Genomic DNA, 12691 nt, shown 5'->3' with positions numbered 1-12691 from the left:
TGTGGCAGGTACTGGCTTGAGTCAGACAGCAGAAGGTGTGAGCCGGCCCATTCTGTGCTCCAAAGCCCACAGTCAGGATACATAAAATCCCTTCTAAGCAAGCCAGTTGCTACTCAGGTATGTTCAACCCTTACTGGTGTGTGAAAACAGACAAAATGATCTGGTTCTCTCTCAACTCTTGATAGTCTGGAATAATCCATTCTCTTTGCTGCTATAGCTCCTTCCCTGCAGCTGGTGGATTATGTGGATAGCTGAGGGTTATGAAATAGCTTGGAATGATCACTCCACTTGAGCTTTCCATGACTTGAAGTTCAAATTTCTCCCATAAGACTGTGTTGGCACAGGAATTGTTGTGCAATTCAAATCTGATATGGGTGGAGATGAACAAGCAGGGGCAGCTATGGTTAACATCAAGTTTTCAACCTAGAGCCAAGCTGCATACCCATCTCAGATCCTTAAGCTCAGCTAAACAGTGACTCCCTCTGAGAGACTAAGAAATATCCCCATAGCTCAAATACCTTTCATGTGTTATATGCCTTACTGCTCTTAGTCATATGATAATTTCTGTATGCAGACCATAAACTAATCCTTAAACAACAGCACAGCTTCCTGAAAACACTGTAAGCCCATAAAACATGGCAGCCTACACTTCAGTCTTCTGTGTATTACCTGGCCTGGCAGATTATTTGATGGAGTCCTCGGTTAGCTTCACAAACAGAAGCCTTCTAACAGACTTCAAAGTTTGAACATTGTCCACTTCTATTACTGTGCTGTACAATACAATTGGCTATTCAAGCTTTCAGTCAAGCCTTCTGAAAAGAACTTCATCATTATTGATCAAATCTTTAAACTGTATTTAGAATAAATGTTCACTAATTCAGTACATACATAGCAAAACGTATGTTATCAGTGGAATTTGTCTCCAAAACCTCTAATTGCTAACACACTTGGTTTGCTTCTATTTTTTCCTGGATCTACTGACAGTATTTTGATTATCTGTTTACAGGTGAGAAATTTCAGCTCTGTAATCACAAGAAAAAAAAAATCTAATTCTATGCCTTTATGAAAGCTGTTGCTAAACTAAAAGGAAACGATAGGCCAAAAAAGGCTGCAATAGGCTAGAATAAAAACATGCTTCAGTCCATTTGAGCTGTATACTAACAAATACCTAGGAGCATGTAAGGATAGCCAAAGCATTCAGTGATAATCCCCAGAATACTTTTGCAGCTGGAAACTCTATTCACATTTCAGTCCTTCATAGATTTTTCTAATATGAATTTGTAGTGTCACCATTCAGAAGCAATGCAAACTTTTGACACCTGGGACATCTGGTGGCAATGTGTTCAACAGATTAAGTATGCCTACTGTAAAGATGCATCACTGCATTCGGCTTAAACCAGTCACTTGCAAGTTTCATTCGATGCTTTTCAGCTGTAGTATTAGATGAGGTATGTAATGATTATTTCACATTTGCCCTTCATGCCTGTACAGTTCTCTATTGCATCCTTTTCATTAGGTTCTTTTCCAAGCCTATAAATCCCACTTTATTTAAACAGTTCCTTATGCAGAAGCTGTTCTGTACCTGATCATTCTTTCTCTTCTCTCTCCATATCTTGCTGGAAAGGAAGGGAACAGAACTACACATAGACAACCGTAGATTTATATAATGATTCAGTAATGTTTTCCGTTTTGTTGTACATTTGTTTCCTAATAACACTTAAAAAGAAACACTGCTTTTCTTTCCAAGAGCAAGAGCCTTAGGGCAGCACCTTGCCAGATCTGCTGTATGGAAACTAGCCATTTCTGTTTTGCCACACAGGCCTGTAAATCATAATTATCTCCCTGATTTGTCCTATAGCTATACTTTAACCTCAGAAGCGTGTAAAATCTTCCTTTTTTTCTCTGTCTGCATTGCTAAACAATTTGGTACAACTTTTTATTAATTCATGTTGCAATTCATCAGCCACTTCAACTCTGCCTTTCTCATATAGAAAAAAGACTACATTGGCCACGTAATTTCTACTCAAAATGCTTATAGAATGTAGCCATATAGAATGCCACATTTTTCTTTTTTCTTCACTCAACCAGATAAGCAGATTTTATGATAGCTGGATGATGCCTTTTTTGCAGAGTTAGACTAATGCTCAGTACAGTGTGTTCTGCCATAGTACACTTTGATCAAAATGGCTGCAAACATGACATTCATTAGACAAAGGTTTTGAGGGAGTGAAAACTGGCAAAAGAAAAGGATAGGGAAAGGATATAACTTCCCTGGTACTGAGGGGAGACTGCTTAGCATTTCTCCCTTTGAAATAAGAACACAGAGAAGTGTCCCAGACTTCACCAATGCTCAGCAATATTTAACCTATCACCTCCAACTCAGTAGGCCAGATTCTAAAACTACTGTAAAATATATATGGCATGAATATTATTGCACTACAGTGACTATATAATATGTAAACAAAATATATGATAGAAAGATCTGTACTGTTTAGGGGTTCCAGACAGGATGTTACCATCTGTGAGATACATGTACTATAGGTTACAATATAGCAACACATTATTGAAAACAACAGGTTTAGTTACTTTTCCATCAAAAACACATTAATATGTGCAAGATATGCAGACCTGTAACTACAAGCATTCGTACCAAAATCACTTTGGTTCATGCAGCCACTGCCTCTAATGCCAGCATTTTTAATCAGATTCTAGCTGCCATCTTCAGATACATGGCAAACCTTTATTGCTTAATTTTGGCTCTGGTACCTTAGAGTTCTTGGTATTTTTCAATTTTTTATTTGTTTTTCTAAAGAATAACAACTTGATTTAGTAAATCATGCACACATTCTTTATCAAGTAGTTACTTTATATTTGTAATATCATTGGAATTCCATCTGGCTTATGCATTTTCTTATTCCAAGTACCTGTATAATGTTTTATGCTTTTCATTAATATGCTTGTAATGCTATATGCTATAATATTATGCTTTTCATTACTTTCCCCATTCTATGTCATCGAGTTGTGTGCATGTGCAGAGAATCATGATAGGTATTACGATAAGATAGGAAGGTTATGATTATAATATGTTAGAAATGTTGGTACTACAACTGTATAACACAGCCTTATGTAAAATTTCCCCATTTCTAGAAGATATAGTTATGGAAATTCACTTTGAATTTTGAAACAAACTTTGTTTCTCTTTTTTCTTTTCTGATTTCTGTTCCTGAGCTATGAAATGTTAATATATGTTCTATCTGAAAGAAATGGCTTAATCCAGTATGGCAACTATGCTGTAATCTTACTTTTGTGTAAGATACATGGTATGTACAGTGTAAGCAATGAGAAAAATTATCAGCAATAATTCCTTTAATATGTAAGTATTGTTAATATGTAAGTATATTCCTTTAATATGTATGTACATATGGAATATGTAAAGCATAAACATAATGACAATCCTTGTCACACTTATTCTGCAAAACATGCAATCACATTTTGTAATGAAAATAGTCACTACAAACTCCTTTGTATTTTTTCTATATTTATACTTTTCCCCTACATTGAGACTTGTCTAGAATATTCTCTTGAAATATACTTTAGCAGATCTTGAATGCTTTAACAGATTTATGGGTAGGCATTCCCATAAATTAAATGTATTCAAGTTGTTATTAATACACATTTTTTTTGATTCTGAATGCACAGACATACCCACTGAAAATAAAATGAATAGTCTAAAAAAAGGAAGTGAGACTGGAATTACATGTAATCTACCATGGTATAAGTGCACTGTTGCCAGAAAAATATACCTTCATTTTAGTCTTCAATTTGGCTAGTATCTTAAAACTTCATAAACAGAAGAAAGCAGAAAACTTGATGTACCTGGATGCACATTTACACTAAATAAAATGTTCCTTCATTTCCTTTCAGATTTTCTTCATTTTATCTCTACAGTCATTTATTTATTGTATCTATCTAAGTTTGTTAGCTATCTGCAATTCTGTCTTGCTTTTCTAAATGGTGTGCAAATTTTGTCTAGGAAAGAGACAATGATTCAACTATATCTTGCAGGCAGCTAACTTATTTTCATGGTAGGTTAAGTGCAGGACAGCTCAGTTAAAGTGTTTCCCTTACTTTACAAAAAAGCCTCATAGAAATCTAATTAGATTTCTACAGTTGTGTTACATTTAGCAGCCAAGTGGATTTTAGACAAAACAGGCTCTTGCAGCTGAGGTTGTCATTTTCTTAAAGGTGGTATCCTTTTTTCATGAAACTCAAATATTTTAAAGTTTCTGTTATGCAACCCAAAGTAGCTTGTTTTCAACATAAAATTTTAATTTTGGAATAAATCTTTTGATTTAGTTTTACTATTATGAATTTTAAGCTAATATGTTTTTAACGATAGATTTGGTATGGCATACCATAATTAATGTTTTAATTTTCTGAGCTGTATTTAATGAGAGAGAAATTAAAACCCAATACTAATATTAACATAACTCTATAAACAATGAAATCCGTATTTAGGTATCTACATTCTAATCTAATCTAATTTAGGTATTCTACAGTCTAATTCAGATCCATTTTATGCTTCTGCAGCTCATCCTGAAATTTGAAGAGTAAGATAATTGTAAAAGTATTTACATAATGATGTCAATACTTCAGTTTCAGAACCCAAGACTGAAAATACTGACTTATACTGTCGATTATTCCTCTTTAAAATTTCCTTCACAACAAAATAATTGGTTGAAGATAAACATTTTTATTTTTTATTTTTTAATTACAATCTCTAAAAATGCAAAACAAATAGTGAATCCAATTAATTAGCCAGTTAAGGAAGACAGCTGTCCATTCCTGTCATACTAAGGTTTTTAGTTACCAATGTGCACAATGACAATGGCTTTCTTTCAAAATTTCTTGGACAGCAGTTCATCAACTGTTAATCTCATACTTCATAAAACAGGAACCTTTAAAGGTCATGACTTCACAGGACATTTTCAAATGATTAAGATAGTTTTCCCATCGCTCTAATTTACTGAGGTTCTTCTTTTCAGTAGTACATTCAAAGCAATTTAGCATAATGAAAACAGCTCTTCTGCCATTCTAATTTACTTATTACACAAGGCTCCTCATTTCAGCAGCACATTGACTCGATGAATCACCCAGATTTTGAGTGTAAAGGACAATGCATTGTTCTTTTGACATTAATGAAACTTTACAAAAATAATTTGAAGTGAACTCTGAAAAAAAGTCTGTATAACCCAGAAAGTATCACTACTTTGAAAAAATATACTAACTGACATTCTGCATTCTACTGATACTGATTTACATTTATGAATAGGACTAAGGGTATATATTAAAGGAACTGATGAAATATTAGTTACATTTTGATTTTTACATTTTATTTAAATTGTTATTAAACAATAAGAAGTTCTCATCTCACCCTAGTAGGAAAGCACAGAACATAGTAGTTTACTTAGAAACAAAGATCTCTTAAATATTGTTTTAAGAAACTGAGTTTTGTTACAATTTCCAATATAGCATTAAAACATTTACAAGGGACTTTAAATCAATTTATCTGAAGGGAGAAATTGTATCCCACCATCAAGGTGCTAACTACAGAAAAAAGAATGGATGTGTGATCTAGACTTTTTTTTTTTAATCCATTCTTCTCCAAGGTATGACAATGTTAGCACTTTTTAGGTCTTTTCAAATGAATTGAGATATGGTAAACATGGTTCCCTTGTAGTGGAAGTGTTTTTTGTTTGTAAAAGATTTTTAGCTTCTTTAAGAAAATCAAGCAAATAATTGAAGGGTTTATATATATATTTTTTACTCTAACTAATAAAATCAGGAGTCTGTGGTGAGATCTAGCGGCAAGTAGTTTGATGTCCTCAGCAGGACACCAAAAGTCAGAAGTGGTGCTGTAAATCCAGTGTGGGGCTTCAACACAGTGCTAAGTGTGGCCTGAATCTCTGGGGCTTCCCTTTGATGCAAGTGCAGTATATTAACTGGAAAAGCATTCACTTTTATTTGTCTGTACTGTCTGCGACAGCAATATCGCCTCATTTAGGCTAGTTCAACATGAAAATGCACAGAAAAGCAATCTGTTACAAATTAGCACAGCTCCCCTTTCATTTTACTAGCTAGTAATTGGAAGGGGTTACAAAAGTGTAATTTATCAGATTATATGTGTTTATCTTTTTGTGGGGACAGCATGCCTTTGGTGAATTTTCCTACGCACCCTGAGGGAATAATCTTTCCTTGATGTCCATTAGATCTGAAAGAAAACAATGACGCCTGTGAAATATAGGAGTATAATTTGTTGGGTTTGAGAAGGAACAGTTTCCCAGACATCTAAAATGGTATTAATGACTTTATTAGAACCTTACCGCTCCTTGGAAATGCTTTTGCTCTCTCGTTTCCAAATGGTCTTGAAGTCACTGCAGAATTCGTACCACACCGTGAAAACATAGTTTGGTGTGATCTCCTTCTCACCAGGCTTTGGCTTTATCCCAAAGTATCCCACTGTTTCTTCAAAGCTGTGATGGGAGGAAAAAGAAACTGTCAACACATAAGACCACGGGGGAAACAGTTTCTCTGAGGACTGGTTCCTGATTCAGTAGTCAAGGCTGGTAATTACCGTAACTTCCCCTTAGCCTTGGAAATCATAGCAGCAATTCATGCTGAGTATAACTAACCTTCCAACACCTACCTCACTTCTAGGAGGTCAACTTACAGATGCATGAGCTATCATATAGACATGTCACATAGTCAAAACAATTTTAAACAGAAAAACTGGATTTAGTGTATTAAAGGAAATGCTATATTGTATCTACGTCTTTAATTTTGCAACGCTCCATAGAGAACTTATTTTGCCATTTATCTTTATTGAAGGACTACAGAAGAGTCATATGCCAAGTCAATAAAAAATCTCCAGGTTAGGCTAGAAATAACGTTCAAGTAGTTAGGGAGAATTCTGAGTAGTAGCAAAAAAAGCCACAGTCCGTGCCAATAATCATTTTGCTAAGCTCTTAGAGAAAATAAACCTCCTTCCAAGTGTGTAAATAAGCAGATAACAGCAATTATTTTTATGAAAATACATTGCCAATATTGTAATGCCCTTTTATTTTATAGTGTGGATATAGTATTTGTATCCAGAATGGATACAAATGCAGCTGAATATTTTCAAAGTAGCCTTTTATAACAAAAGATACTTCTGATGGCATTTTAACTGCCTTTATGACATTGCTTTGTAAGATAAAATGAAGCAATTCACATTACTAGCGATAGTACAAGGAGACTGATCTAAGCAAAACAAAATAGTATGTTCATTTTTGTAAAGGTTGAATCACTTTTCTCTGGAAAGTGTATGTCACAAATACTGTAAAATTTGGTGAAACTTACTAAAACTAATGCCATAATTTTAAAATAAAGGTAACAACATATTTCAAAATAATCCATTTTTCTTTAAAAAACAAACTTATTTAAACAAAGGAAAATTATATTTTTCTTTATAGCTGCCAATTGGTCCTAAATCTAAAATACAGGAAGTGTAAATATTGAACATAAAATAAATAAGAGGTATTTGAAAGATCTGTTAAGAGTCTCTCAACTATTAAACAGATGTCACTTGAACAACAGATGCAGCTTGAGGAAATACTTCTTTCTTAACTTCTACATGTATTTGCATAGTCCATTGTATGTTTTCATATGGACTTGCCGAGGTCATCATCAAGTATTAGCTAGGCTTGAAGAATACAAAGTAACTATCCAAAGACAGAGAAGATGCCCCCCCAAAAACAAACCAAAATTTACTCCAACTGCTTTACAGAGTAAGGAAGTTCAGACTTGAGATACGCTAGCCATATGCTCTGTTTTTTGATTCTTTAAAGACACATACAACTTCTGGGACATGTTGGAGAATATCCCATATTGCTGGTAGTTTTTTAAATCCTTGTACATGATAACCTTTAATTTTCTCGCACAGGTTTTGCATGAGACATGAAAATATATTCAGTTAATTGCTGATCAACGGTAAAGGAATGACAGTGAAATGAGTATCAATAAGCCCACAATATTCCAAGTTGAAGGGTCCTGTAGTGACACTACCAGGAGAAAGTAAATAAATAAATAAATAAATAAATAAGCTAATGCAGCTTTCAATGTCTGTGTTAACCATTCTGGGATTTCAAACACTAAAAATACTAAAATGCCTTCATCGGTCATACGGTTAAAACAGTTCACCTCTACTGGACAGGGTGAAGGTGATTTTCATCTCAATTACACTCAGCTGGTAAAGTACTCCTCAGTTGTTCATACAACTTGACTAGGACAGCTGAGTCAGGGACAGTAGGACCAGAAACTCTTTGCAGGTTTGCTTCATATAACAACATCCCTATTAACGTCATGATCTCTTCTTCCTTCCTAACTGAAACCTTCACTGTTCCAACTATAGCTGTCCTGAATTCCGAATTCTTCTACACCCTCTCTTTCTTCCTCCGCCCCTCTCTGTGTTTCATTTTCAGATGTTCCCCAAGTAGCACTGTTTTGCTTTAATTTAGTTTGCTCTAGCTTCCTCTGCTGTTTTTTGACTTTTAGGAGCAACAGATCTTTTTATCAGTAACTTAAAACACTGAACATTCCGGTAGCATTTGTGAAACCCAAACTCTTTATCAGACAATTAATTCCTTAAGTCAACTACAAATTAAGCATACTTTTGTACCCCTGAGTACAAAAGTATGTACTCTGCTTTAGAAAGGCTACAAAGCTAGAACATTAGAGCAACTGTGCCAGAGAAGGAAAGTTTGGAGGTAGGCAGAAAGTAAAGAGCCTCTCCAGCTAATATTAGTCAACAGGTTCAGCCAACTTTCTGCCACCCTCTGCAGCAAATGATAACAGTTCACCTAAGACTTGAATTGAGTTTGGGAGGTGCCTCTCTCTCTTCTGATTATCTAGTAAGATTGTCTCTCTTCTGATTGTCTAGATCACTCTTCTGATCTGGGTGTCTCAGTTAGGTCAAGTCACTCAGGGCTCAGAAATCTAAGATAAAAATACAGACTGCAACAAATCTACCTATAGACCATGAAGAATAAATATTCATTGAAGTTAAAAATCAATTTAATTGCACATATGACCATATACATTATGATGTAGAAAACTACTTTTTTCTAATATTCAGATGAAGAAACCTCATCTATTACTCTTTATCTGGATGCTCTTCAAAAAAAGCAAAAAAATGTTTTATAAGCTTTTCTTTAAACTGTCTTACAGCTGGTTTACATTTTATATGAATAGAGCAAAACAATCTCAAAATGTATGAGGATATAAATTTTTCATATGTGATATCTTTACAGCTAAAACTACCTTCGTTGATATAAAGAGTTCCATAGCTAACACAAATAAGGTTAAAAGCAGATACTTCAATCTCAAAAAAAAAAAAAAAAGGGGGTAAACAATATTTATTATAAATACTGATTTATTAATTTTTTTTTTTTTTTTTAATCTATTCAGAAATCAACTTATCTTATTTCTTCCCATATGTTGCTTCCACAGGCCTAAGTAAGGAATAGATGTTCAGGCAACAAAAAACAGTTAGATTTCATTGGCTTCTTAGTATACTGCATTCAATAGCTTAGGTGATAAAAAGGTTCTATGACACTGAAACACATTTTCACTACGTTAAGCAGTTAATCAGTTATTACAATATTCTGTAAGACTCTGATTCAATTAAATGTTATGATTCAATGATTCCATTAAAATATCAAACAGAAGACTGGGTAAAAATTCAACTGATCTCCTTCCTGGAAGGCTACATAAGAAATTTTCAGAAAGTACATTAATTCTCTGAAGTTCAGATGCTTTTCTCCATTTACTCTGTTCCTACATCAATAATATCTTTGACCAAAAATAAACTGTTAGAAAGCACAAGCAAAAAACTTACTATTTTTGTGCATTTTCCAAACTGCTCTCTTCTTTTTTACGTTCTTCTTTAGCTGCCAATAAAAAACATTTCCAATATATAAATTACTCCCATAATGTTTTAGAGATCCTACATATTTAACATTTCTTACATTCAAAATTCAAAATAGGTTGTACACTAAATATAACAAAGGTGGTAAAAAATTACCAATTTTAAATTTTTATATCTTGTACATAAATTTATGCTTTTTAATGTAGCAATAAGGTGTATTGGATTTTAAAAGTCATTTAAAATCTGATACTATTATATATAGAAATAGATATTTATCAAAATAAAACCCAAATAATTAGACTTGAGTTTCAGATTAAAAATAAATAAATTGCTGTATATCCCTTTATTGCTGCAAAAACTTTCAGATTTAAATCCATTTTTGCAGTGTTAATAATTGAAAGTTGATGAACAGGTACTGAACATAGTTAACACCAAGTGTTCCATATAGCTATCACATTTCGTTCAGGAAGTTGGTAAATAAAAACACATGTACTAAGTTTTAAATGTATGGTATGTACATCATTTTTTGAAAAAGAAGCCAAGAGTTTGAAATACAGTCAGTGAATGTGAACCCCTCTGTTACAGAGTGCTGACATGAACTACTTAAAGGGATTCAGTTTTCAAAGGATGGGCATTCTCTGCTTTTGAAAATGTTTCCTGAGCTGGATCCTCAAGCAAAAGCATATTTTTTTTACAAAAATGTTGATCAATTCTTCTTAATTCCATATACAGTATAGTCAATTTAGCTGCAGCTGAATACTACATATGTAAACAAATTACTGAAGTGGTAAAGTTATTCCTATTCCATAACAGAAAAATTATTTAAGTGCAAATGTTAATACAAACAGAATTCAGACATGGCAATGATACCAAATGAAGAATTGTATCTTCAGGCTGCTCAGTCTATAGGAGTAGTGCATACACTGGTTGAAATACAGTTACAAACATTTTTTATTTTTATTTTTTCATACAAGGCCACTGGTCCAATTTCATGAGAGGGGTACCCTCACAGAGATCCATACTAAGCTAAAATCACTTAAAAATGGTTTACTTCACAGCACTGCTGCACATGGACAAAACAAATTAAATTCTACATATATATTGAGTGAATGTGTTGTAGATACTTATTCAAGTATTTCATTATGGCAAAAGTAGAAACAATGTTATGTGTCCTGTGTCAGGAAAACAATGAATTCTATACCATTATATTATCCACCTCAAATCTTGGTGGCAAGACAGCTATGACAGCAGGTCTCTTTTATGTGTTTGTTTTGGGCTCCTGAGAAATTCAACTAAAGTTAATCTACTATACTTAATTCGTTATTTCCACAGCTCTCATATACTTTTTTATCATTAAAAGTAGAAAATGTGAGAATTCTGATAGTTCATCCTGATACAAAATTAACTACAAAGATGATTAAAATCTGAACTATGTATAAAACTGTATGCTTTATGATTACACTGATAACTTCTTTCTGGTTGTTGAGGAGATCAAAAAACATTAAGTAAACCAAAATCCCCACATAGCTACATTCAGAGATACAGCAGAAATCCAGTATCATCAGTTCAGTTCCCTGATACAACCGCACATAAGCAAGAAGACAATGCCAAGGATAGCATGATTATAGGCTTATACATGTATAACTACAGGTTATATATAGGTTATATAACTATAGGTGGTAAGAACCCACTTACTGTTTTTTTTAATCTCATAAGAGCAGAGTAAGGGAAGACAGAGGAAAGACATTTTAATTTATTATAGAAATTGGAAAAAAGGTGTGACTTCTAGGAAAGAACATGCAAAGTTTACATTAATATGACAGTGTGTTTGTTTGCATAAGGGAAAAGAGGAAGCAAGAAAGTAACTGTATTATATGTATGACTGTTTTCCACTCCTTTAGCTATAATCATGTTTACCCAATAACTATTTAAAAGCATTACTTTGAAATTAAGATGTTGAGACTCAGACAGTTTTGAAACACATGGTTTGGAGATGTGCACCTCAGATTAAATCTAACCCAAAGCTTGGATCTCTGTTGCATACATAGTGGCATTAGTCTCTGTTATTTCAAACCACAGATCCAATCCTACCGCACCAAATCACAATATAGATACAGATATACATTGCAAAATACAGATTTTTTAATCTGCAATTTTGTAATGTGTACAGATTACTCATAGGTCCTTCAAAATGACTTACCATAAACTGTATTTGGTAAGGTGACACCCTTCTGTCTGCCCTCAGTCATTACAGTTGACTACCTTTGAAAATGAAACTGACAAATGTAGTTTGCTGTCTAGTCTCATCTCCAAATGCAGGTTCTTAATATACTCTTCTGTTTGAATTTGGTTAAGATACTGAATAAAGTCACAGACCCTATCTTATGACTAACAGACAATGTTAATGAATATGTTTTCTTCTAATACAGATATGAAAACCAGGATCAGTGAAGAATTTTTATCTTTTTACAGAGAAGAGTTTTGAAAGGAAAACATCTATTGACAAAATATGCAGATCTAATATGCTGCTGGAATAATCTTTTGCAATACAAACAACTATAACAAAATTGGCCTTATTCATCCTGCTATCTGTATCTAGCTAAAAGAATAAGAAAATAAATGGAGTACAATCTTATGAATTTGCCTTATGAACCTCAGATATTTCTAACAACTTCTTTTTACTGAAATACAGAAGTAAGCATTTGAAGAGTCATGATCCTGTAACAA

General features: G+C 33.5%; 1 protein-coding gene across 1 annotated transcript in view; it reads right to left on the bottom strand.

Annotated features, from left to right (window-relative positions):
• Positions 1-12691, bottom strand: part of FMN1 (formin 1) — a 197630-nt gene that overhangs the window by 9986 nt on the left and 174953 nt on the right. The window contains 2 exon segments of the mRNA XM_032189407.1: positions 6384-6533; positions 9935-9986. Of these exon segments, the coding sequence (XP_032045298.1) occupies positions 6384-6533; positions 9935-9986 (202 nt within the window).

This window comes from Aythya fuligula, chromosome 5 (assembly GCF_009819795.1).
Source record: "Aythya fuligula isolate bAytFul2 chromosome 5, bAytFul2.pri, whole genome shotgun sequence".
Lineage (NCBI taxonomy): Eukaryota > Metazoa > Chordata > Aves > Anseriformes > Anatidae > Aythya > Aythya fuligula.
Note: the sequence above shows the minus strand (reverse complement) of the source record. Positions and strands in the feature narration are given on the sequence as shown.